This window comes from Melanerpes formicivorus, unplaced genomic scaffold (genome assembly GCF_026170545.1).
Source record: "Melanerpes formicivorus ecotype bairdi unplaced genomic scaffold, bMelFor1.0.p_v2 SCAF_1, whole genome shotgun sequence".
Classification (NCBI taxonomy): Eukaryota; Metazoa; Chordata; class Aves; order Piciformes; family Picidae; genus Melanerpes; species Melanerpes formicivorus.
The window spans coordinates 68856362-68881878 of NW_027142353.1; the positions used below are offsets into that span (position 1 = coordinate 68856362).

General features: G+C 47.4%; 1 protein-coding gene and 1 long non-coding RNA gene across 5 annotated transcripts; one reads left to right on the forward strand and one right to left on the reverse strand.

Annotated features, from left to right (window-relative positions):
• Window positions 1-547: 547 nt before the first annotated feature.
• LOC137444930 (uncharacterized) lies at window positions 548-3584 on the reverse strand. The gene is made up of 2 exons (XR_010988301.1): window positions 2781-3584; window positions 548-1306 (listed from the first exon to the last, which is right to left on the reverse strand). It is a non-coding gene; the product is annotated as an uncharacterized lncRNA (long non-coding RNA).
• A 423-nt stretch (window positions 3585-4007) lies between these two features.
• PCF11 (PCF11 cleavage and polyadenylation factor subunit) lies at window positions 4008-25145 on the forward strand. Of its 4 annotated transcripts, XM_068146073.1 has the most exons (17): window positions 4008-4276; window positions 9046-9171; window positions 11288-11476; window positions 11876-12067; window positions 13023-14131; window positions 14397-14586; window positions 14681-15323; window positions 15411-16025; window positions 16107-16891; window positions 18156-18243; window positions 19631-19750; window positions 20241-20349; window positions 20901-21084; window positions 21488-21643; window positions 22554-22646; window positions 23403-23438; window positions 24030-25145. In XM_068146073.1, exons 1-17 carry the CDS (start codon window positions 4088-4090, stop codon window positions 24246-24248), a joined length of 5043 nt encoding a protein of 1680 aa, XP_068002174.1. In that variant the 5' UTR covers window positions 4008-4087; the 3' UTR covers window positions 24249-25145. The 4 variants fall into 4 exon arrangements, with proteins under 4 accessions (XP_068002174.1, XP_068002155.1, XP_068002165.1 ...); XM_068146054.1 differs by having other exon boundaries at window positions 15411-16891; XM_068146064.1 differs by having other exon boundaries at window positions 15411-16891; window positions 20244-20349.
• Window positions 25146-25517: the final 372 nt, after the last annotated feature.

Sequence of the window (25517 nt, forward strand, 5' to 3'; positions counted from 1 at the left end):
TCCTGGGTACCAACACATCAAATGGTTCTTTGCTAAATATATTCAGCTCATCTTAAGGATTTCTGAGGCTGTGAGACCCAAATCATATGCACAGCATTCTAAGTACAGAGATGCCAGTAGATGGTTCCTTTACCACTCATGTCCACCTCGGCCCTGCTCAGCAGCTGGCAGTGGGAGGCTGCACTGCCGCTTTCCCCAGCGTGTCATTCCAGCGGCTCCTGCGTTTAGACCGTAAGAACCAAACCAGGCGCTCTGCATCCGGAGTGACCCCAGTGCTGAGCTCTGGAGATAATCCAGTTAGAACAGGCTGATGCTTATCTGGTCAGAGGTCACCAAGGCACAAGTCTAAATGTGAATAAAAGTGAGGAAAGCTGTGTGAGACCTGTGTGACCCAGACAAGGAGTAAGCTGACTGGCCTGGTTTATATGCAAAAGGTTTGCTGATTGAGCAATACCAGGGCTGCAACAACGTGCACCAATCAATACAGCTCTGCTGGCACAAACCTGCTGATGTGGTTTCAACAGCAACAGTTCCTTTGCAGCTCTGATAGAAGCAACACACGTTTATTAAAGCCATTTAAATGGGATCCCGCCTGCAGGAGCTTTTACCTCCTGCTGCAGCTACCCCGGCCGACTTTCTAGTCCAGACCGTTCTACAGATCAGCTCCTGAAGAGTGCGAGGCTGCTGACAGCAGAGCTGCTTTGGAGGCTTGACTCGAGAGTGTAAAGCTCTTTGCCCTTTGGGAAAGCCACAGAGAAACACTGTCTGCTTCCTTAAGTGAATCTCTCAGCTGGAGAACAAAGGACTTCAGCTGGTGTGCAGAGGGGTGATTTACATCTCATTAAACCGATACTTACAAACCTACGCTGTGTTTGTTTCCTTACTGTCTGCGTTCCTCTCCTCCAAACGTCCCAAAAAGGATGCATCTTCAATTATTTGGTGTCCAGAAGGAAGAGCAGCAAGGACACTTCTGGGTGCCTAGAGAGCTTTTTTCCCCTTTATCCTTTCCAAGACATCAAACATTTGAAGAGAATTCCATGCAGCTTCCCGAGGCAGTTCATCTCAGGCACAACCAGAGGCATGAGTGTTTGCCAGCACAATCACAGGTGTTTGGAAATGTAATAATACCTGAGATGCTTCTTGCCTTGATGTGTTTTTCTTGAGCAGTGCTACAGTTTCACAACTGTGCACCCGAACGTCTCTCCCTGTCAGCTGCTGGTGCCTTCAAGCCAGCTGTGCTGCGGCTACGTCTGCTCTAAAGGCTTCCCAGTGGCAGGCTTCAGACCGGCAAAACCCTTGGCTGCATCTGTAAGAAACAAACAACAAACCCAAACCTTTAACTGGCCCTTGTGTCAACTGGGCTAAGAAGCTAAGGGACACAGAATCACAGAATAGTCTGGGCTGGAAGGCACCTCCAGAGCTCCTCCAGTCCAACCTCCTCTGCAGTAAGCAGGGACATCCTCAACTAGATCAGGCTGCCCAGAGCCCTGTCAAGCCCAGCTTTGAATATGTCCAGGGATGGGGCCCCAGCCACCTCCCTGGGCAATAGGTGTACCTAAAGAACTTCTAACTAATGCCTTTGGCAAAGCTCTGCTTTTTGATAGGAGGTGGTTTTAAGAACACATGTATGAAGCACAGACACATCCACACTCTGCACATACTGCTGGGACAGCAGCAGCTCTGCAATGATAAGCTTTTCACTAGAAAGCTCAAGGATAGGCTCCACAGGCATTTCTGTGCCACTCCTCACGAGCTGCTTGAAGCATTGCTTGGAGCATGGAGTGTTCCCACAACTCATCAGCATGGGGGGCCTCACCGGCAACTCCTCAGAAAGAGCCTGCAGACCTTGCTGAGGTACTACTGGCTTGGCACAAAGCCCAGCAGAGACAAACTAGTAGTGTACTAAAGTATTAGATGTGTTCAGGCACGTAGGGTGTGCTCAGTCTCAGGGAGCCAGGGTGTTCCAGAAGGTAGCAAACAGCTTTGTCTCGCAGCAGGCTCAATTCTTTGCTGATTAGTAAACAGCAGCTCTGGTTTTGATGGTGACCTTGGACCACAGCACATCCTCATCGAGGCAGTTCTGCTTGTATTATTGGTTTTACTCCTGTAATTAGTATGGACAAGCATTCTAACATACAAACATAGTTGTTTGAGGAGGAGCTGGATTTCCCCACCCCCACGCTTCTCCCCTGGGAGCAGAACAATATGTGCTGTTTTTGCCAAACAAACTGGGTTTCCACGATGGCTTGAGTCCCGGTACATCAGTACTACTCCTCATGGGCGGCGTGCCTCCCAAAAGCTAGCCAGTATCTGCCCCCAGAGTGCTGCAGCCCCAGCCTCGGTCAGGGAGAGACAGAGACTTCAGTTGCAGTTTCTTGTCCGCGGGTGACAGGCGGCGCAGCCCAAGCGCTGTGCGCAGAGCAGGGCGTCCCGAGGCGCAGGAGGACCCCCGGCCCCCAGCTCAAGGGGCAGATGCGAGCTGCTGCGGGGCGTCCCGGCCCCTCCGCCCCGCTCGGGGGGTTACGTTGTGCAGAAAGGGGATGCACATGAACACAGACACCGGAGAGCAGCGCTGCCCAGAGAAGGGGAAAGCGGCAGCTGTTACTGGGAGCCTGCCAGCCTCTGGGTTTTGCCATCTTGCCACTGCATTTGCACGATACAAATGCAATTTTATTTATATGTAATTTATTTATATGTATATTCGTCTCCCTCTCTCACTACACATACACATAAACGGCATTTTAACCATTCTCCCACCAAATGCGTTTCTCAAGCCTTACTTCAAGGCAGCGCTCAGCCACGGCTCACTCCCAGGCGCCGCCAGCTCTCCACAGCCAGCAACAGGCGGGGGGGGAGGGACGGCTGAACTCCAGATGCTTTGCGAGCAAGGTAGCTTTCTTCAGGAGGCACCTCCGGGAAATGTCATGACAAAACCCAAGCTTTGTTACTTCTGCCTTCGTCACCTGTGTGCCGCCAGCGTAGCGAGAGCAGAAGCGCCGCTTCTGGCTGTGCCGGCACCCAGCGCACTGGCGTGGCCGGATCAAAGGCGCACCGCGGACACCAGGCCAGCGTCACTGGCTGCAGCCAATTCCCAGCAGGCAGGGAGCGCCCACTAGCCCGGAGCGACTGGCACCCAGCGCTGTGTTGACACCGCCGCGCCGCGCCGGGCCGGGCCGCACCGACCCTCCCAGCTCCCCTGCACAGCCGCTGCGGAAAAGGACACGGCCGTGCCGACGGGCCTGCGCCTGTCGCCTGCGCCCTGCGCCGGCACGACTCGCTTCGCTACAGCCAGCGGCTTCTCCGGTACAAGGCTGCCGGCAGACACTGCTCCCCGCTCTCGCCGTGCCGAGGGGCCGCTCCGCGAGGAGAGGAGAGGGGGAGAAGCCGCAGCTCCCCCCGGCCCGCCCGGGGGCGGCGGGCAGCACTGTTGCCACGCCAACGGCCGACCCAATGGCGGCCTTGGGGCGGGGCGCGCAGCCACATCTGAGGGGTTGGCGGAAAGGCGGGATTGAGTAGGGGACCCAATGAACGCTCAGAGAAGTCCGGGAAGGCGGTAGGAAGAAGCGCAGCGGATTGGGAGCAAGCGAATAGGGAACCAGCCAATCGCAAGCCGGGCCGTCGGGCCGAGAGGGCGGCTTTAGCGCAAAAGCCAGTCAGAGGAGAAGAGAGAAGATCTCAGCCAGTCAGAGGCAGGTGCTGTGAAGAGCGAGCCAATCGTGGGCCGAACAGGCGGGATGGCAGCCAATCAGGGCGCAGTCAAGGAACAAAAGGGGCTTTCCAAAGCGCCGGCCCCTTTCCTGAGAACAATTTCACATGACGCAACGGTTGGAGGAAGCGATTTGAGAACCGTAGCCGCCGCCGCCATTTTGTGAGCGCTGAGACTGAGTCGGCGGCGGCTGGAAGGAGCGGCAAGGCGGGCGGCAGCGGCGCAGCCAGCGGGAGCCGCAGCTCGGAGGATGCGGTAGAGGAGCCCAACGGCAGCGGCGGGGGGGGCGGCATCTCTCGGCGGCTGCGGCGGCAGGGGATCGCGGGGAGGGGGCTCTCGGTCGGTGGGTCGGGTCCTGGTGCGGGCCCCGGTCGGAGAAGCATGTCGACCCCGGAGAGCAGCGCTGGTAGCAGCGAGGCCCGGGAGGACGCGTGCCGCGATTACCAGTCCTCGCTGGAAGACCTGACGTTCAATAGCAAGCCGCACATCAACATGCTGACCATCCTGGCAGAGGAGAACGTGCCCTTCGCCAAGGACATCGTCTCCCTGATCGAGGCGCAAATCGCCAAGGTTTTTATATTCCACCGACTACTACTCCTACCTATACTGCTGGGGGGCCCGGCCGGGGCAGCGGGCTAGGGCGGCCTCCGGGGCTGGAAGGAAGGGCGTAGGGGAGAGGGCCTGCGCAGGGGCGCGGGCGGAGCCGGGCTGCGGCGGGCTGAGCGGCGGCAGGAGGGAAGGGGAGAGGGGACAGGGAGAGGCAGCGAGGCAGGGCGGGTGGAAGGGCCTCAGAGCCGGGAAATGGCCAGAGAGAGGAGGAGGCTCGGGAGGGAGGCGGCGGGCCGGGTGGGGTGAGGAGGCCAGTGCGGGGTGGGTGTAGCTGGGCTGGGGTGGGGAGTGGGCGGCAGGCAGGGCGTTCAGGGTGCGTGAAGGTGGTGGGGGGCGGTTGGTGACTAAGGGGGCAGCGAGCAGAGAGCAGGATTTGGAGGAGCAGAGGGCGCCGGGGACTAGGGTGAGGGAAGGCCCCGGCCGGGGCAGTGGGGGGCCAGGAGGCTGGGGTCGCTGTGGGGGAAGCGAGCTGTAGAGGGGATCAGGGAGCACGGGCCGAGACGTCGGGGGCTGGTTTTTCCGCTAAGCTTGAGGCTGCCGCTTTCACCTGGCACTCCCTAGGGAGCAGGGGACTGGCGGGAGGGCGGCAGCCCCCGCAGCAGCCTGCGGGCGGCAGGGGAAGGCGCGGGAGGCGCCGCGGGAGGCGCCCGCGGGCGGCGCGGGAGCCCGCGTGGCTCGCGCTGGCAGCCCGCGTACACGGCAGACACAACATGGCGGCCGGGCCGTGGCTGGGCAGCACCTCGCCCTGGAGCGCAGCTTCCCCCCGCACGCAGCCACTCCCCAGTGCCGCACGTCTGCTGGCTAGACCCTCGCATTCAGCGGTGAATGTCGCGATCATAGGGCCTGACCGGCAGGTCTTGTGGCGAGTTTGAGGGGTTTATTTCGTAGGGGTAGCTTAAAGAAGCTAAGGTGAAGTTACAGCCCGCAGACGGCCCGCTGCTTGAGGGCTCAGTATAATGAATCCAGTGTCAGTCAGGGCAAGGCTGCTTCCCCAGCGCGCTCCCCGCGAGATGCCAGCTCTGAGGGAGCGAACCCCCGTGCCTCGAGGGAAAGTTGGTGGGTGAGAGGCGCTCATTGCTCCGAGAGCAGGGCGGGCAGTGGCGATGGGCTTGTCTCGCTCTGCCTGGGAGGGAAAAGCCCTGCGGGCTTGGGATGAGCTCTCCGGATTGCAGGCGGTCTGTGCCCTGAGTAACGCTAGCCTTGTGTGTGGATTTGTTGTGGCTAGAGAAGTTTCACTGGTCGAGGATGGGGAGGAAGAAATTCTCCCTGCTGTGGAAAGTGCAGCAGCCTGTAGGATCCTAACATGGCGTCCGGGAGGCACATGATATAAAAAGAAGGGAAAGAGGAGGCTCCCTCTGAGCCCAGCCCAGGCAGTTGCTGACATCAGTCAGCCGTAGCACATGGATGGGGGTTTACAGCACCTTTCTAACGAGAGCTTTTGTCAGGAAAGGGCTCTTCTTTCAATTTCTGACCCCCTTTCGTGCTAGTCACCCCTCCCCCGTTGTTTGCCTTGCTCCCTCTGATCTCAGGTGTTCAAAGGCATTTTTTCCTTTGGCTTTGAGTAGTGTTTTATAATGGTGAGAGTTGTGCTATCTAACGATGGGGGTGGAAAAGGATCTCCTATTTAATCCTTTTTTCTGTCGATGCAGGATTGCTTTTTAGTGTTCCACAGACCTCTTCCAGTCTGATTTTTAGTGCCAGTGGCTGAGTTGTGCCATTCCGTGGGGAGGTGGCCTGATTCCTAGATCTCACCATTATATCTCCTAAAGGGCAGTGGATATGTGTAAGATCATTTGTGATAAATGCCGATGCTGTCAATGATTTTTCCCCAACATTTCTGGGTGATTTAGAGCCTGCCCTGAAGTGTGGTCTTTTTTTTTTTTTTAAACAAAAAAGATGTCTGAAAGCCTGTACCAATGGTTAGCTTGACCTAGTTACTCTTTGTGACTGTAGTTTATTCAAGGCAAGTTTTTAGCTGTTTCTGGGAAAGCCATCTCCTTTACTAAGCCACTTTTTAAAAGTGTTGCCTGGAGACAGTTTGTTTAGTGTAAAACTTGAGTGGTCTGCTTTACAACTGAATAAATGGTTCTGAAATGTGTGACTGGTATTATAAAAAACTGTAAATAAAGAGTGTGAAATATGTATTTGTCTTTTTATTTACCATTGTATAGTGCAGAGTTTGTTTCCAAGACCCATTTTGTGTACAAGGTTGTTCCTTTTAAACCGATTTTTGCACGAGTTTGTGACTTGGGGTTTAACTGCCAGCGGTGACTTTGCACTTGACAACTTCTAGGAAACTAATAAAAAAGAGCCACACCTTTCCAACAATAGCTTTCTACATTATTTGAAGGAACAGTGGGGTTTCTCTAATGAGGTCTTTGATCTGCTGAAGGGCTCAGAGTTAGCGTTTTTCGGTGGTCTGGTGATGGTGCGTCGCCTCCCTGCCGTTTGGATAATGCTATGGGGGCCTCCTTCTGGCTAGGGAGTACTGGCATAGGTCTCCTGAAGACAAAACATTCAGGTCTGGGGCTCCCTTTTGTGGTTATTGAACGGTGTGGTAGATGCCCTGACATAATAAACACTTTCGGTAGGGAAGAGTTAAAAATTCCAACCCTGTTTAAGTTGTGGTTCTTACAATGTGACACCTGAGTGGCTTCTATTTGAAGCAGGCTGTTCTGCCGAACTCCTAGTTCTGTGCCATGGTTTGAAGTAGGCTTCCTCACTAAATTACGTGCCTGCCCCCGCCTGTGATCACTTTTAACCGCCTGAATGCATAAGGAGAGGGACAGCTAAACTTGTTCCAGTGCCTTTGCTAAGGGTTTCCCCAGCCTCTCAAACTGCAAGCTTAGCTGACCATAGGGGGCTGCTTCCATGCATCGCTGAAATGGAAGAACGCAACACTGTGTCACTAGCTCTTGGTCGCAGGTACTTCTGAGCCTGCCCTTTGTTGCCCTCACAGCTGACTTGGAATGTAGGGAAGGGTGCACTCTTTTTTTCCCCTGAAGGAAGGCTCTCAGAACTTGGTGTTTTTAATGTACAGTTGTGCAGACTGCTGTAAAGAAGAAACCAGTATTCCACAGACATTCTAGTGTTCAGTAGGTGCAGACCCCCAGTCTTTGAGTTCTGAGACCAGAGAGATGCTTTATTCTAACACTTGCATGTTATTTACAGCCCAGTGTTGAGTCAGTGTAAGATAAGCTGTAATGTGCTGCAGTTAGTTTAACTTCCCCCCCCCTTTTTATTTACAAAATACACCATCTGCCTGTTTTTTCAGTGTTTTCAGAGGTTCAGATGCTGCCCCCTCCCCAACTAACTAGAAATTCTGCCCTCCTCAGTATTAAACTTCAAATAATAGTGAATTAATACTATTGTAAGGGGGAGAAAACATTGTGGTTTACCCATATAAAAAATACTGTTGACCTGGTGCCCTTCTGTGAACCATCTTAAAGGGGAAGGAATTAAATCTAAGATTGTAAAGCAAGAGCATTTGCACACACTTGGCTAGGCAGTGGGGCTGCCAAGCAAGGTGGTGTTAATTAAACTAGTAGCCTGTCCTGTTTCAACAAGTGAGCAGTGAGTGGAGTGGCTCTGGTTTATGCCTGAGATTACCCAGTGGTAAATGGGACTTAAGGTGCTACAAGTGGATGCTTTTCGAAGGGGATCATGATCAACACACAGCGTGTGGTGTTGTCTTGCATGTCCTCTTCAACAAGTCTCTGTACTTGCTGATGTTTTCTGGGGCTTTGCTGTGCCTTCTTTGTGAAAGCCAGGGGTGGGCATTAAACTCACCTCTCTTTGGGCCAGTAGTGCTTTTTGTACGATGGAAGGCACTGTAGCAGTCCAGCATCACTACACCTCTGTAGTAAAAACTTGCTACAGGTTTTGAAAGTGGATTTTTTTCAACCTCACACAACCAAAATCAAAACCAACCAACCAAGCCCAAGTCTCTGATAGCACAGCTGTGTCCAGAGTTTGAAGACTCCTGTGAAACTCCTGGTTGCAGTTCCTGACCTTGTCTGCATTTGCCCAGTCCAGTAGATGCTCGATTTTTGTCTGGATTTTGAACTCTGTCCTGACTGCATTTTTGCATGCACTCAGAAGTGCGAACTGTCACTGTCCACAAGTGCCAAGACAGAACGGGACTCCATGCTCCGTCCATTTGGATTACAGTGCACTAGTTGTGAGCTTTTCTGCGTGGAGTTAATGACCAGCTACAGAAGTTCACTAACGTGGGCCGTGTGCCAGAAGTCTGATTTGTGTTGTGTGAAATCCAGACAGACAAACGTTCTGGAAGCTTGAATTGCAAACCATTTTTTAGAAGTTCCTTGAAGTGCTAACAGTGGTTTCCTGCTAACTTAAAGCTCCTTTCTCCAGTGGGTTTTGGAAGGTTGTGCTCCATCCCTGGTAGTGGCAATACTGTCTTGTGGGCTGCTTTTTTCTTCCTTTTTCCCCCTCTTTTTTCCAAAGCTTTGACACGCAAGCAAAATAACCTGAGCTGTGCCTTTTTTCTGGTGTGTGATAGACCCACTGCCTTGTGCTTTGAACTGAGTATCAATTCTCCAGACTTAAGTTTTTGTGTAAACCAAAAACCCCAACCCAAACCCCATGGTGTTTATAGTGGCTCCCCAAAAGAGAGGTCTGTATTTCTGGGATTGGTAATCCCTTTATTAAAAAAGCTTAACCTGTGTTTTTGTTGTACTAAACTTCTCAGTTTCTTCTTATTACTCCAGGCTCCTGCATCAGAGAAGCTCCCTGTTATGTATCTTATGGATTCCATTGTCAAGAATGTGGGAAGAGAGTATCTTACTGCATTTACTAAAAACCTAGTTGCAACATTTATTTGTGTGTTTGAAAAGGTATATACATTTTCAGAAAAGTTTTGTAGTCTAAGCAAAATTTGTTGCTGGTAAAATAAATACTTTCAGATTGGGGTTTTTCGGGTGGTGAGCTATACCAGTGCATCTCAGTGCTGTGCCTGTGCTCTGGAAGATTATTCCTGCCCCTGGCAAGCATGTAAGTTGCATGTTAGCTGAGTGAAAGATGCAAAGTCTCAATTGAGTTCATGGAATTCTGAATTTTCCCATCCAGGCAAGATTTTACTCACTGTTTTGGCTACTGCTGGCTTACCTGGGTGAACTTTTTGTCATGTACAGACCCCATAGTTATGAAGGGTTTGATTATTTTTAAGACAGTAGATAGTCTTTTTGCCAAGGATAGACTGAGAATCGGGGGGTTTGTGCAATTTCCAGAGCTGCCCTCATGCAGTGAGATTTGTCTGACTTAATCTGTGATGGTTTGAAAATAATGCTAGGATGGGCAAGGCTCTTAGAGCACATACCTGCATTATATCACAGACAGCACTTTAATGCCATTCAACACTGAAAACTGCTGCCATATCTTTAAAGCCAGGGAAGCAGTTGTGCATATCCCTCAGTGAGAAATGCAACTCAGAGTCCAGAACTTAAATGGGTTTAAATTGGATGAGAAATGAAGGATTAACATCTGTTGCTTTCTGTATGCTCTGAGAAAGTGACAGCTCATGTGAATGGGAAAGAGCTTTAGTCTGTTTTGTCTAATCTGTATCAGTGAGCATCTGAGACCCCAGTAGTCTTGCTAACATGGTTTTCATTTGTGAAATGCATGGTGAAATAAGGAGTAGGTTATGATGATGGCCATAGAAGCCTTAAACTCCTGTGTCTAGAGTAGATAGGTAGACACTTACTTGTGTTCTCTGTTGTGTTAAATTGTGCGTGTTCTTTCACTGAGTTGCATTTAATGTTGCAGCTAAAGCTCTGGATAAAAACCTACTTTTAAAGTTTTTTTTATAGGCTGTCTGCTGAGCTAACAAACTATTTAACGTGTATAAATGTGTACAGTGGCAGTCACTTCTAGTGACTGAATTGGTTATGTGAAAAGATGGAAGTAGAGTTCCAGAAGTGACACAGTTATGACTTTGTTTCAGTAGTAAATGGTCACTGAGGTATACTTAGACACTTGATGAAATACAAAGTGTTTGCTCAGTCATTTCTGCACATTTTGCAGTCACTGAAAGGGTGTGGGTAGAGACACCCCACAGTAGCTAAGTGTGAGTGATTTTTGTTGAAGTTCTGCTCCCTCCTCAAAAGAACCTCTGAATTTTACAGAGTATTCTGTGTCTTGCTGTAATAACTTAAAAGTGGAATTGCAGCCAAAGCCATCTAGGTGGCGAATGATGAGCGAGTTGGGATATTGGCATTAGCACACCTGCAAGTGTTTTGTCCTCAGTTGTTTTGCATTTATTGCTTAGTTGAACTGCTCAGGTCAGGAGATGCACTGAAGTTTGGTTTACTGGAAGTTTCTAATTTACCTAGCATGAAAATCCAGACTAATTTTGAGGAGACAAAATGGGCACTGGTCCTACAATATCCTTGACCTGTAGCTAACAGAAGGATCTGATGTTGCAGCTGAACTGCAATAAAATTGACTTCACCTTAGCTAATTTCCCTTTTGTTGCATTTGCTGGGAAAACATCCTTCAGTGACTAAATAGCTGAGCAAGACACCTTCTCTGTCCACAAAGTTTGTTGTTTCCTGATCTGTCATTATTGCACTCCTGCACAAGCATTTGAGTAATGTATTGCTGCAGAGGCTCTTGCCTTTCAATAGGTGTGTTACTGCATTTTTCCCACAGAAATTGGGCAAGTAAAATGAGAATTTTGGTAATGGAAAAGTTGACAGAAAATTCTCAGAGAATGGTAATATGCAATAGAACCTTCAGGTGGCCTTGAAACGAGTTCCACATTTGAGCTTCTGTTACTGGTGGTGTTGGTACAGATCTGTGCTGCACTGCTTGTAACTTCTGTGTAGCGAGTTCAGTGTGTTGAAATGGCAGAGTTGGTAGGAGTAGGAAGTAAATCTTAAGTTCTACAGAAGAATTTGTAAGCAATTGTTTTATATTAACTTAACAAGCCATAGAATTGTTTTATTGTTTTAGGTGGATGAGAATACTAGGAAAAGTTTATTTAAATTACGCTCCACATGGGATGATATTTTTCCTTTGAAGAAACTGTATGCACTTGATGTCAGAGTCAACTCCTTAGATCCTGCTTGGCCAATTAAACCTCTGCCCCCAAATGTGAATACTTCTAGCATCCATGTGAATCCTAAGTTTTTAAACAAATCGGTAAGTTGTCGCGCCTGCCGCACGAGCAGACGGTAATGCTTGCACTGTGCCTTGTTTGTGTGCTGCTTTCTCACAGTTAGTTGGTTAAAAGTGAAGTGTCTGACCTTTGTAGACAGGTAAGAGGAGCTTCTGAACCCAGAAAATACTCAATGTGTTTTGATTTTTTTATGTTCTGGCTTTTGGAATATTGGTGTATTTGTAGCAGGTGATGTACCCCTGTCACATCAGGCAGATTCTAGTGGGACAAATTCTAAATGAGCTGTGTTTTGGTTAGAAGTGCCATTTATAACTGCTGTGCACACTTCAGTCTCAGCCCTGGATGATGGTAGCAGTTAAAGGAGATGGAGTTGGTTGACTCCATCAGGATTTTAAATGTAACTTTTTTTGTTCTGCTTTTAGCCAGAGGAATCTGCTGCACCTACCTCTGCTGTCAATTCTGGTGCCTCTACTCCTCCCGCTGTTCCTGAAATACAAAAGAATTTGACGCAGGAGCAGCTCATAAGGCAGCAGTTGCTTGCAAAGCAAAAGCAGCTGTTAGAACTTCAACAAAAAAAATTAGAGCTGGAGCTGGAACAGACTAAAGCACAGTTGGTGAGTAGGATAGTTGAAACTTCTATAGTTGGGTCTCTTCTGGGCAATACTTAGCTATCCTGGTAAATGCAGTACATTTTCCCTTATGTTAGGCAAGTGTGCTTATTTTAGGACTAGAGCAATGCAAGTTGTTAGGAAGTATTTGCTACTGAAAACCTGTAAGAATTGCCCTCAAAATAGAGGTTAATAAAGAGAAGTTTGTGGCTTCTTTGTTTTTAACTTCTCTCCAAAGTGATGCCTGCCTCTGATCCTTCACATCCACCTAACAGCAAGCCAGGCTTTTTCACATTTACTTGCTCTTAAAGAGGAAGGAAGTCTGACCGGTGGAAATAAAGTCAGTTTCTTCATCAGGTCAGGTTGGATCGATGCCATGATCTGAAGAGGGCAGTTAAGCTGTACTGTTTTCATAGAATCACCTGGATTGGAAAAAATCTGTAAGATCATCCAGTCCAATTATTACCCTTACAGTGACAGGGCCCTGACTAAACCATATCTCTAAGCAGTATGTCTACATGACTCTTAAATCCCTGAGCAAGCCATTCCAGTGCCTTGCCCTGAGGAAATTCTGCCTAATATCCAAACTAAACTTCCCTTGGTGCAGCTTGAGGCCATATCCTCTTTGTCATGTTACTTGTTACTTGGTTGAATAGACTGACCCTCACTTCTCTTACAGCCTCCTTTCAGGTAGTTGTAGAGAGTGATAAGGTCTCCACTACTTTTGCAAAGCCTTGCAGGGCTGACAGTCGATGATGCCAGAGCAAAGCATCTTTGAGCTGTAGCAGTATGAAATGTACTTGGTGGCTTAGTAGCTTGGAGCAGTAGCTTAGTAGCTTGGAATGTATAGAAAAACTTTCAGGACGCTTCTATCTGTAGCTTTTGTTCAGAGACAGAATATGAGTGTCTTGGGGTAGGAGTTCTCATGCAGATTAATGCTGGATGTTTTTTTCTGTTGCAGGCTGTATCTCTTAGTGTTCAGCAAGGATCATCTACTGTAGCTTCCGTTCCAGCACCTTCCAAGCAGCACATGTCTCCCACTCCTCATATGACAGTTAAACCACCTCACCAAACTACTGTGCAACCTGAAAAAAATAAGCCATCCCCAAGTCCTCCACTTCATGATACAAAAATAGTCAATAGGGATCCTCGACTTAACCGGATGGCTCAACATTCTTCCCATGCTAAAGATCAGTCTCACAGGAAAGAATTTCCACCGAGCATGACCAGTCAGGCTGATACCAAGACTAGCAAAACAACACAGGCTGAAAAACAGAACTCAGCGAAGCCAGAAAAACTGAAAGCAAGTGAAAAAACACAGAAGAAAGAGCTCGACCAGTCAGAAGCAAAATCTAAATCACCGTCCCCTTTGAAAAATAAGATACCCAGTACTAAAGATACTAAACCCCAAGAATGTGAAAGCACTAAAGTATCTGAAATTAGTAAGCGGGATCCAAGACTGAAGAGACATCTTCAAGATAAGTCAGAGGGCAAAGAGGATGAGGTGAAAGAAAAGAGGAGAAGTACAGAGAAAAAAGAAAAAGAGGAACATAAGACAGGTGAACATAGACCAGCAGGCAGCAGAAATAAAGTAGTCAATGGTGCTGTTCAGAAACAAGACAGCACTACAGAGGAGTCAGACAAACAGGGTGGAAAACAAGGGAGATCGAGTAGTAGGAAGCGGTCGCGATCGCGCTCCCCTAAAGCACGCTCACCATCCACACATTCTCCAAAGAGACGAGAGAGGAGGTCACCCAAAAGAAGGCTTAGGAGTTTATCTCCCACTTCATCAACTCCTAAAATTGGAAAGATAAGGCAGATAGGCACTAAGCAGTCTCATGCTGAAGAAAGCACACAGGCAGCAAGAGATGAAAGAAATTCCAATAAGAGGAATGCTAAACAAGAAGCGCGAGATCCGAGGAGAGTGAAAAAAACCCAAGAGGACAGGCCTCAAGAAACAGCAAGCCAGCATTCCACCAAAGCTTCTCCTGACCCAAAGGAGAATGCAGAGAACTGGCAAGGATCCAAATCAGGCAAGAGGTGGAAATCTGGTTGGGAAGAAAATAAAAAGTAAGTTACTATCTTTTAAAAACCTTGTGTTTGAAGGCACTGGAAATTCTGCTGCTGACTTGAGTCTAGTCAGCTTTGGGAGACAATGTTCAGATTGTTGAAATTGATAACGTTAAGTTACTTCCACTGGGGAAACATGGAAGTGATGCAGACTTAGAGTCTAAGGTGATAGCGATGTTTTGCCACCACGATTTCTAACAGGAGTGTGACAGTTATGCCCTGAACAAAGAAGTAATCTCTGCTTTGTATGTATTCTTGCTTGCAGCTCACAGCAGAATGAGGAACACCAGGCCCTTGGTAAGACCCCTCACCAAAGACACCGGGAAAACTGGCCTGCCGGTAAAGGAATTCTGTCCCCCCGAGCACCAAAGCAGCAGCACCGGTTAAGTGTGGATGCCAATCTACAGATTCCCAAAGAACTGACGTCTGCAAGCAAGAGAGAATTGCTCAAGAAGGTAACGCTGATAAATCTTGCTTCACAGAAGTCTCCTGGGTATAGTTTCCTCTGCTTGTCTTCCTGGAAGTCTAAGCTTTACCTTTATGTTGCAGGCCAATGAGCGCTTAACGTCTGGCGAGATAACACAGGATGAGTTCCTCGTGGTGGCTCATCAGATCCGACAGCTGTTCCAGTATCAGGAAGGAAAGCATCGGTGCAGTGTCTGGGATAGCCCTACGGAAGAGAAATGTGGTCTGAAAAAGAAACCTCTTCTGTCAGATGCTGAATTAACATATTATGAGCATAAAGCTAAACTAAAAAGAACCCAAGTTCAGCATTCGTTGTCGAGGCTTGATTTGCTGGATCCTGATGATATCTTAGATTATCATCTACCCGAGGCGTTGCTTTCTGGGCTAGAATGTGAGCAGGCGAAAGCCAAGCGTGGGGTGCAGTTTGACAGGAAGGAGCCGTTTGGAGAAAGGTCCAGGAGGCACTCTCCTGTAAGTGGCACTAACAGATCATTTCCTGACAACCTCTCGCCACTTGAGAGTCGGCGAAGACTGGAGGAGCAAAGTGCTGCCAAAGGAGCAAGAGGTTCTAAGAGCTTTGATCCTTACGACAGCTGGGGCGAGTCGGAGGAGTTCAGAGATGCGCTCAGACAGCAGGGGAAAAGCGCAGCGGAGTTCCCAAAACTGGATGGTGATGCAATCTGCAGATTCGATAACCGTGAGGAGCGACAGCTGCTTGGGCAGGCTGGTATGTGCTTTTACCTTGGCTTACATCTGTTAAACAGCTGACTGCACTGGTAGTGAGGGACTGTCTGAACTGCTCTCCTTGTTCCAGGCGTTCGAGAGGAGCCGAGGTCGCCCTTCAGCGAGCGATTCAAGAGAGCGCGGTTCGAGGATCCGGAGAAGGCGCCGTTCCCAGAGAGCCCAGGCTCCAGGTTCGGAGGCATCGAAGCAAAGCAGAGGATAACAGCGCTGATGGAAGACAGAGCTCTCTTTGATGGCTCGCCTAGACCAGCTGCTGCAAGAGTTGGGGTAGATGGACAAGGAGGTCCTTTTGTTGATGGTCCCGCTGCTGGTTCGAGTTCCAGAATTGATGGGCCACCTGGACAGGCTGCCATGAGATTTGAGGGGCCTTTGGTGGGGGCAGGTGCAGCTCAGTTTGATGGACCACACGCGGGAGCAGGGGGAGCTGGAGCTCTAAGATTTGATGGGCCCCCAGGGCAGCTGGCAGGGGCCCTGAGGTTTGAAGGACCCCCAGGACAGGTTGGTGGAGGAGGTCCTCTAAGGTTCGAGGGACCTCTTGGGCAGATAGGTGGGCCTTTGCGCTTCGAGGGGCCTGCGGGGCAGCCCGTAGGTCCGAGATTTGAAGGACCTGGAGTTGGGCTCAGGTTTGAGGGTCCCCGTGGTCAGCCTTCAGGTGGTCTCAGGTTTGAGGGACCTCATGGTCAACCTATGGGGCCTCGAGGTCAACCAGGGGGTGGTCTCAGGTTTGAGGGACCCCATGGTCAGCCCTTGGGGCCTCATGGTCAACCAGGAGGTGGCCTCAGGTTTGAGGGACCACATTTACAGCCCTTGGGACCCCATGGTCAACCTGGAGGTGGCCTCAGATTTGAGGGTCCACATGCTCAGCCTATGGGGCCGCACGGACCGTCAGGGCTTAGGTTTGAGGGGCCACACGGACCATCGGGGCTCAGACTGGAAGGACCACATGGTCAGCCAGGTGTAGGTCCCAGACTGATCGATGGACCAGTACACCAGGGAGCTGGTGGACTTAGATTTGATGGTCCTCTGGGTCGGGCTGGTCCCAGATTTGATGGTTGTCATGCAGCTGGATTTGATGGTCAGCCTGGACAGCTGTCGCTCTTGCAAAGATTTGATGGGATTCACGGGCAGCCTGGCCCAAGATTTGAAAGGGCACCTGGCCAACAGGCACAACCACGATTCGATACACCCATACCTCAGAGATTTGATGGACCTCACCAGTCAGCCTCTAGATTTGACTTGCCCCTTGGCCTTCAAGGTGCACGTTTTGAAAATGTAGCTAACCACCCTGCCTCAAGACTAGAAATGTCACCATACGGACAAGGGGGTCCTTTTGTTGACCATCCTGGCCAGGGCTACAATGGACCAGCTCATGGGATGCAGTTCCAGAGACCTGAGCTGTTTGATGGGTCACCTGGACCAAATTTCAATGGGCCAGCTGGCCCTGGAGCACAGAATTTCCCGTTGAGAGCAGCTGGACATTACTTTGATGAAAAAGGTCTTCAGGGTCCCCAGTATGGAAACTTCAACAATATGCCAATGGGAAGTAACCAGGTAAGAGCTGATGGTGTGAAATGGTTTGCTTCCAGAAGTGGTTTTGTCTAGAGAATTGGCAGTTCTTTTCCTCTAAAAATGCCAGATTTTTCTGAGGAGCCAGCAGACTGGGAGCCAGTGCCAAGCTAGAAGTTGTCCTCCTTCAGCAGCTTGTAGATAATTGAGGAAGGCCAGGCATTGCTATTCTTGAAGAACACTTTTTTTCTGAAGAACTTAACACAGTAAATCTTCACAGTCATCTTTTAAGTGATTACAAATGGGAGTGTGACTGTGAAATAGTGTTTTTAACCAGGGAAGCCTGAGGTGTGTGCACAAAGCTGAACTCTGTGAAGCATCAGAGATAATGCAAGTGGCTAAACAGGATTCGTTTTTCTAAGAGATGTGGAATTAGAATGGACCAAAGTCTTTTTGCAGCTGTTGGTCTGAGTGAGGAGGCAGTTTTAAAGAGATCCCCATAACCTGGGGGGATTGGGGAAGATGAGAAACTACAGTCTTGTAAAGTCACCTCTGCAGCAGCACGCTTTATGAACTCAGTTGTCTGTGCTGTTGCCTGTGGGAAACACTCTCCTCAAGAGAGGACAACACTACTTGAGCAAAAATGTTTCAGTAAATGAGAGATTTTGGAGAGTATTTTTCATTTGGGGGATAATAATTGAACATGAAGAGTTCCCTGATTACACAAAGGCAGACAGGAGTTCTGCTAACCTGCAGTGGGATAACCTTTGAAACTTGTTTTTTTCAGACAGTTAGGGAAACCATTTTTATTACAAGTGTGTTACCAAAATTCTGTCTGAAGCTTACTGTTGCTGGTCTGCTGAAGATTCCTGCTTTCAGGATGTGTTTCATGTGGTGGATGCTGTTTCAGAAGAAAAGAATTAATGATGGCATTTGTTAACATTTACTGGGGGGTTTCACATTTCTCTCTGGTGAGCTTGCTTTTGGGGAACAGGAGCAATTTACAAGGAGGTTTCATGTTTGGAAAATGGGATCAAAGACTTGATAAGTAGAAGAAAACTTACTCGGGTTTTATTTTCAGTTTAAATGTTAGGCCAAATGAGTGTATGCTGAAGTTTCCTAGAGGGAAATGCAAGTGGGGGAAAGGTTACGTAGTCATTTGTGGACTGGTCTATACCAAACTGCCATTCTGCAGTCCCCATAAGGGTGTAAGTTCTGAGAAACATCCAGAAGTTAATGCTGAAATCAAAAGACATTAAGTTTGTAGTCACATTGTTGTACACACCCACTGAAATGCTTCCTTTCACAGGTTTCTCTCATGTCTGCTCAGCCAGGGTCTTATGGCCAAGGTCAACAGTATTTGCCAAATCCTGGAAGCTTTGTTCAGAACCCCACAGGTGTGTAACAAAATAAGTAACTTCCTTTCTCTTTTCACCTTACTCTGTCTGTTAGTGGCCACAGAGATTATCATTTGGTAGGGTCCTGCTGGACTAGGTCTGTGTGGACTCACAGAACATCAGAGGTTGGAAGGGACCTTCTGAGATCATTGAGTTCAACCCCCCTGCCAAAGCAGGATCACCTGGGGTGGTCTGCACAGGAATGTATCCAGGCAAGTTTTGAAAGCCTCCACAGAGGGAGACTCCACAACCTCACTGGGCAACCTCTTCCAGTGCTCTGTCTCCCTCACTGTAAAGAAGTTTCTCCTCATGTTGAAGTGAAACCTTGTATGTTCAAGCTTGTACCTGTTGTGCCTTGACTTATTATTGTGCACCACTGAAAAGAGCTTGGCCTCTCCACTTGACACCCACCCCTCAGATATTTATAGACATTGATGAGATCCCCTCTCAGTCTTCCCAAGACTAAGCAGCCCCAGGTTTTTCAGGGAAGTCTCAGCTGAGGTGCCATAGATGTGATTTCTGTCTTAACTTCATCTCTTTAGGGCTTTCCCTCAATCAGTGAAGGCTTTCATTAGTTTTCATTAATTATGTGGGTTTGGTATGTGGTTGTGTTAACAAACAAACAAAAGCTCCCTGGAAGACACCAGTATGTAGGTGTGTCTTGCATTTGCCAGGGTGTGTAAACGTTCCCAGTATGAGTGGTTAGTAATACAATGCTTCTAGGAAGTCAGAAGTGGTTAAAGTAGGTGATGAAGTAGGTTAGTCCTGGTGAAATATTGAAGCCTAAAATCAGAGAACTACTGGATTCCAATAAACACTGTGCAGCAGAAATCTGTGTATGGGCTCACCAGCCTAGATAGCACACACTGCCTTGGAAGGGACTTCTAGAGGGTATCTAGTGACATCCCCAGCTACATCAGGTTGCTCAGAGCCCCCTGTCAAGCCTGACCTTGAATGTCTCCAGTAATGAGCATCCATCACCACCCTGAGCAACTGGTTCTAATGCTCTACCACCCTCACAGTAAAGAACTTCTTCCTAATGCCCAGTCTAAATCTCCTGCTCTTCACTTGAAAACCATTGCCCGTTGTCCTAGTGCCACATGCTCTTGTACACAGCCCCCCCAGCATTCTCGTAGGCCCCCTTCAGGTACTGGGAGGCTGCTGTAAGGTCCCTCCCCAGTTGGTGTTTCCCAGGGTTGTGAAGGAAGCTGTTGCAAAAGAAGACACTAGCCAAGGATGAGACGTAAAGCAGAGAGAGTTGATAATTTAAAGCAAAGAATGGAAGAAACAGGAGGCAGAAGGAAAAGCATGTTTTGAAATACACTGATGAAGGTGAAGTGAATTTCTGATGTAAAACTTCAGTCTGAGTGTTGGTGTTTTTTCCCAGGAGCCCTTCCACATTCCTACCCTGATAACCACCTGGGACAGCTTGATGTCAATGAGTTATTTGCTAAACTGCTGTCAACGGGGATCCTCAAACTGTCAAAAACTGATTCTACTTCAGCACGTATGTAGCAGCCTTGCTATGTTCTAAATGCTCAGCTTACCCACAGTTGAAGTAGAGATAAGAGTTGTTGTGAACTCCAGCATGTTTGTTGTAAATGGAGCTTTGTTTTGGGGAAGGAGTTCAATGCACACAATTGAGTACATTTGTAGTGTCTCGTTTAGTTTGTACACTTAGCTGTCCATAGCAATCGGTTTTATTGTCGGGGCTGTGCCTTAGTAACTTGTTCCTGATGATAATCAGATTGCTCTCAGTTTCTGACATAACTCTCTCTTTAATGCCAAAGGCATACTGTTTCCCTAGATTGAAATGCTGATGACTTCTAGTGTCTTAGATGCTTTTTAAAAGGTTATGTCAGAAGATGACTCTCTTAGCTCCTGCACACGTGCATTCCAGCATAGTCAGAATGGCTTTATTAGTACCTGAACAAAAATATGAGCACTTCTTTCTGATGATGATGTACTGATGGTTTGATAAAATACTGTCTTCATAGAAGTGAATGAAACCTCATCCCAGCCAGCCGCTGAAGAGGAAGAAGATGACCAGAATGAAGATCAGAATGTTCCAGACCTCACTAACTTCATCGTTGAAGAGCTTAGACAGTGCGTATAACAGAATGAGTTTACGGCGCAGTAAGAGTAACGACGTGGTAGTATCTGGGTGCAGTAAGGAGCTTTGAAAGGGTGCAGCATTTGATGTTAGCCTTGGAAAATTTGAGGGAGGAAATAGGGACAGCTAACCTGGGAGAACTGTCTTTGCACAAGCTGCATGTTGTTGCTCAGCCAATAAGGTTGTGATACCTATTGAAGTCGGTGTTTGTTCCGTTGTTACTACTGATCTTACCACGTTTTGTACCGTTGGCAAAGCTGAGCCAAGTGCAGGTGTTACCCTTTCATGCACAGGGTAGCTGATGAAGGTAGTAGGCATGAAACTTGGCACACCCTCACCATGAGTGGTTAACGTGAGCCCCTTGTTACTGGAATCTTTCACTTGATTGTGCTACAGAATCAAGACTAGTTTAGCTATGTTGTGTGCTGTAACCTCGCAGTAGATTGATGCTTTTCCTCTGCTCTTGTGGGCATGCAAAGCAGCTTGGTGAGAAACTTGCCTGTTCTCAGGAAACGGCTGAGGCTTGCGCTGTGTCCTCTCCTAGGCGTTACGACAGCGTAATAAACCGGCTGTACACGGGAATTCAGTGCTACTCCTGTGGGATGAGGTTCACCACCTCGCAGACAGACGTCTATGCAGATCATCTGGATTGGCACTACCGTCAGAACCGGACGGAGAAGGATGTTAGCAGGAAGATCACTCACAGGCGGTGGTACTACAGTTTAACGGTGAGCGGGGCAGGATGTGCCTTGGTAAATCACTTGGCTCTTCCGTGTGTGTGCTGCGGGATGGCGCTTGGAAGCTTACCCCCTAGGAGCTGGCTTTGGTGATGCCTTAGGTACTTCCAGCGGTTGTCAAACGACCACCACAATGCGAAAGGCGATTGCGTGATGAAAGAGCAAACAGTTTGAGGCTGTTGGGACTGTTCTCATCCCAGAGGATGGGATGGAATGTCTGTAAGAAACTCTGGATGTGCAGCATTATGAGAAAGCGTGCGCTGTGCCCAGGCTGCTTGCCTTTCAGTTGTGATAAGGCTTAGTAAATCTGGTGCTTCTTTTGTATTCCCCCTGAGATGTGATTTCTGTAAATAGTCGTCAGTGTCTGAGTGTCAGCTGAAAACTTTCTCCTCAGGACTGGATTGAATTTGAAGAAATAGCTGACCTAGAGGAGCGTGCAAAAAGCCAGTTCTTTGAAAAAGCCCACGAAGAGGTGGTCTTGAAGACACAAGAAGCTGCAAAAGAGAAGGAGTTTCAGAGTGTCCCTGCTGGACCAGCTGGAGCAGTTGAGGCAAGTTTCACCTTGCTTTTATTAGCCCAGATACTGGGAATCACCTTGTACCTCAAGTTCAGAGCATTCCATCATACAGTATACCCATTGGCTTTGTGTTGCTTTAGCAAACTGAAATGGGCACAGTGTGTTAATGTACTGAATGCTTCCATAGAAAGAGTACGTAGATCGTGATGGGTTAGTCTGTTCTCATTCAAATAATGATTTGGGATACTGGGTTTCGATGCTTGGACACAGAAATCTCTTTTTTTCTGTGGAAGATAGGTGTTATGACAAAGACATGCCTCAAAGTAACCAGTAGTGCTGTTATTTTGGCAGATGAATGGATGTAGTAACCAGGCAAAGTGTTGATAGAACCTACAGTTTGGTTTTGCACGCTAACCCTCTAAGAATCAGCTACGAGCAATGAGGGCCTTTGGTTTTAGTTTTGAAAGTATTTTTGGTGCTTTGTTCTGTGAGCTGATTAGTTTGCACAGAAGTACTAAAAATGTTAATACTTCAGCTAAAAGTTTGCCTTGTTTTATAGCTTGAGACCCCAGGCTAAAGGGAAGAGTGAAGATAATGTCGTAGATAAGATGAATTAAATACGTGTACTAGACTCTCTGACCTAACAAAACATTATTAGGTGGTTATGTGTTTCAGAGACTTCCTAGCTTCCCTTTCTAAAGTGACAGCAGTCTTCAGAGCTAGGTGATGATCATTACTCAGTCTGCAAACTGTTAGACTCAAATTAAGTCAAGTCTCCTAAAGTACTTTTAAAGTGTGGAGGAAAGATGATGTTGTGGCCTTAATGTAGTAATCTTAATTTAAAAGACCCCTGCTCTTACTGTGGGCAGATTGGTGGAAGTTGATGCATTCAGTACATTGTTGCAATAACCTCGTTCATTGTGTTACTCTGATAACTTCACAGAGCTGTGAAATTTGCCAAGAGCAATTTGAACAGTACTGGGATGAGGAAGAGGAAGAGTGGCACCTGAAGAATGCAATCAGAGTAGATGAAAAGGTAATTTGATCTTATTTATGTGTGATGCTTGTTTATAGTAAAACCTCCAAAGAATTACAGCAAAAAAAGGAACAGGGAGGACTCTTTCTCTCCTGAAGGATTCTCCTGGTATTTTTCCTGGCTTCCAATTATATAAATACATCAGCTTTGGGAAGTTTGGTAAGCTGGTATGACTAGTGTAGGTCAGCAGCCTTCCCTTACACTGCAGTGCTAAAAGAAGAATGAATCTCTTCATATACTAGATACTAATGTAGCTACTGGTTCAGTTATTTTCCCATACAGCTGTGCTTAAAGCATTCCCAATACTTCCCAGGTTTCCATATGCTAACTTCTCCTAAATAAATAGGACAATGATAGGAAAAGGGGCATGTATGGTTCCATGTGAACATAAGGAAGAATTTTTTCAGTGTGAGGGTGGCAAAACCAGTGGGCTGCCCAGAGAGATTGTGGAGCCTTCTCTGGAGACATTCAAACCCCACCTGGATGTGTTCCTGCGTGGCCAGTAGGTGATGCTGCCCTGCTGGGAGCATTGGACTAGATAATCTTTCAGGGTCCCTTCCAACCCCTAATGTTCTGTGATTCCCTGTGAGTATACACAAAGTCTTTCCTCTGTTTTATTTGATGCCATGCATGGCCTGCTGATACCATTGTTTTCTTAGACAGATTGTGATGTGTAACTGAAACTGTTGTGTTCTGAACAGAAATCCTCCTGTCATTTATTTGTACGTATTCACATCTGTAACAATTCTTTTTCAGATTTACCATCCATCTTGCTATGAAGATTACCAAAATGTAAGTGAATCCTCCCTTGTACTTTTGGAAGCATTTTGCTTGCAGTTTGTCAGCTTGATCTGGACTTGGCAGGAGGCAGATGAGTGCTTGAAACAAGCATGCTGCTTGTTTGTTTGGCTCGTGACTAGACAGAGAACTGAAGGCCTTGAGCGAGGTCAGCTTACAACAGAGAATTAGCTGAGATGTCTGTCTTGTAAAGTACTGAGAGACTAAAGAGAAGTCATACTTTGGAAACACAGTCTTCATTTCTGCTTGAGTCATGTGTGTAGTACTAGGGTTTGGCAAAAATGTTGGGGGGTGTTACTTCTTAAGGCTTTGGGAGTTAAAATTCCCCTGGGAATAGCAGAGAGTGTGCTGTTCACAGTAACACATTAAGCATTTCATCACTGCCTGTATGATAGCTTTTCACAAAGTAATGGTGAAAAAGTGATGCTAGTAAGAATAAGTTTGTTAGGGTTTAGGTAAAGTAGAAGTTTGGATCTAGAGTGCCTGGCTGCAAGTGTGCTTGCCTCTTGGAAAGGTAAAGGGGCTGAGAAGCTGCTAATGGTTATTTCCCTGTGTGTTAACGCTGCACCGATTGTTGCTTTGCAGACATCATCATTTGATTGCACACCATCTCCCAGCAAGACTCCTGCAGAAAATCCTCTCAACATAATGTTGAACATTGTTAAACAGGAAACACAAGAGTCCTGTGACTCGCCTAAAGTGAAAGAAGAACCCGAGGAAACCCCTTCTGCCTGCGCAGAAGAAAGCACGCCCGCATCTACAGACATTAAAACAGAACCTGATGAGTCTGTGCAAATGAGCTGAGGTATGGCTTGTTGTTGTTTTTTTACAGAAGAGCTGCTGTGTTAACTCCAGAAGGCAAATACTTTTTATATGAAATAAAAATGTTCATCTGAGGCAGGGCCTCAACTCTTGTTTGGTTAATAAATACATTTTTGTATTTGAATTTCTTATTGCCTGCAGAGTTTCAGGTGTCATAGTGTGAAAGGTCTGTAGATGGGTGGAAATGTAATGGAATGAAATGATCTATGTACAAATGTACCATTTTCACTTGTGGAAATGTAAATTATAAATAAAAGCTATTTTTGCTATATATGGAGTGTAATGTTTATGCACACCATACCATGAAGACAGTTTCTGTACTCTTTTTTTTCAGTGGAAATGGAATTACAAAGAACTTTTGCTCTATAAGGTTCAGAAAAATCCAAGCCAATCACTTCCTTCAGTTGCCCCATAGGTGGGTTAGCAAGGGCAGCAGTGCAGGAGCTTCTCAGACGACCCCAGACTGATTTTCTTCTAAAACTCCTTTGAACAAGCTTACATATACAGGTGTCTGAAACCCCACAGCTCAACCAAACAAGTCTCCAAAATGAGAGTTCAGGGTAGAAGGGGAGAATGTAACAGCAGCTGGGAGCGCTTGGTTGCGAGCACAAGTGCCAACAAGCAGTTCACAGACCAGGATGCCTGCTACTGAAGACATCTTGGATGATTTTACTTTTTCTTTCTTTCCTTTTTTTAATTAAACACATAAGAATTTAACACAAGTGAAGAAACTTTTCTTTACATGACAAGGGGGGGTGAATGTAAGAATGCTCCTTTGAAACAGGGTTTCTTTTTTTCGTTGATTACTGGACTTAGATGGTAAACCAGCTCTCCTGAGATGTTAATATTTCTTAAGTCTAATAAATCAAATGAAGCATTCATGTGAGTGTGAGTCTTTTCCTTTCAGCAGTGGGTTGGTGTGGCTGGCATGGTTGTGGGACTGGAAGAATTCATTTCATTGTCTTGAGAGAGCGTGTACTTGATGTTCTCTTCACTCTGATGTGTGCATAGTGCCTGATTTGAAAGCTGCTGGGAACAAGGCATCAGCACTAAATGTTACAGTCCTAGTAGATTTATTACTCTCACGGTGAGGATACTTGGAAGGTGAGAATTTGACCTTACTGTGCAAGTAGAAATGATGGCCTGTGAAGGTGATTTTGCTGTTCCCTGCAACACTTCTTTCCACCTTCACAAAAAGGCTGCAGGCAGTTTTTAAGATGTGAATAGTTCCTTGGTTCTCACATTAAGGCT

Coding starts and splice junctions, on each gene's coding strand:
- PCF11 (XM_068146054.1), top strand. CDS start 4,088: ATGTCGACCCCGGAGAGCAGCGCTGGTAGCAGCGAGGCCCGGGAGGAC. Junction 9,172..11,287: donor TTATTTGTGTGTTTGAAAAG/GTATATACATTT, acceptor TTATTGTTTTAG/GTGGATGAGAATACTAGGAA. Junction 14,132..14,396: donor GGTTGGGAAGAAAATAAAAA/GTAAGTTACTAT, acceptor TCTTGCTTGCAG/CTCACAGCAGAATGAGGAAC.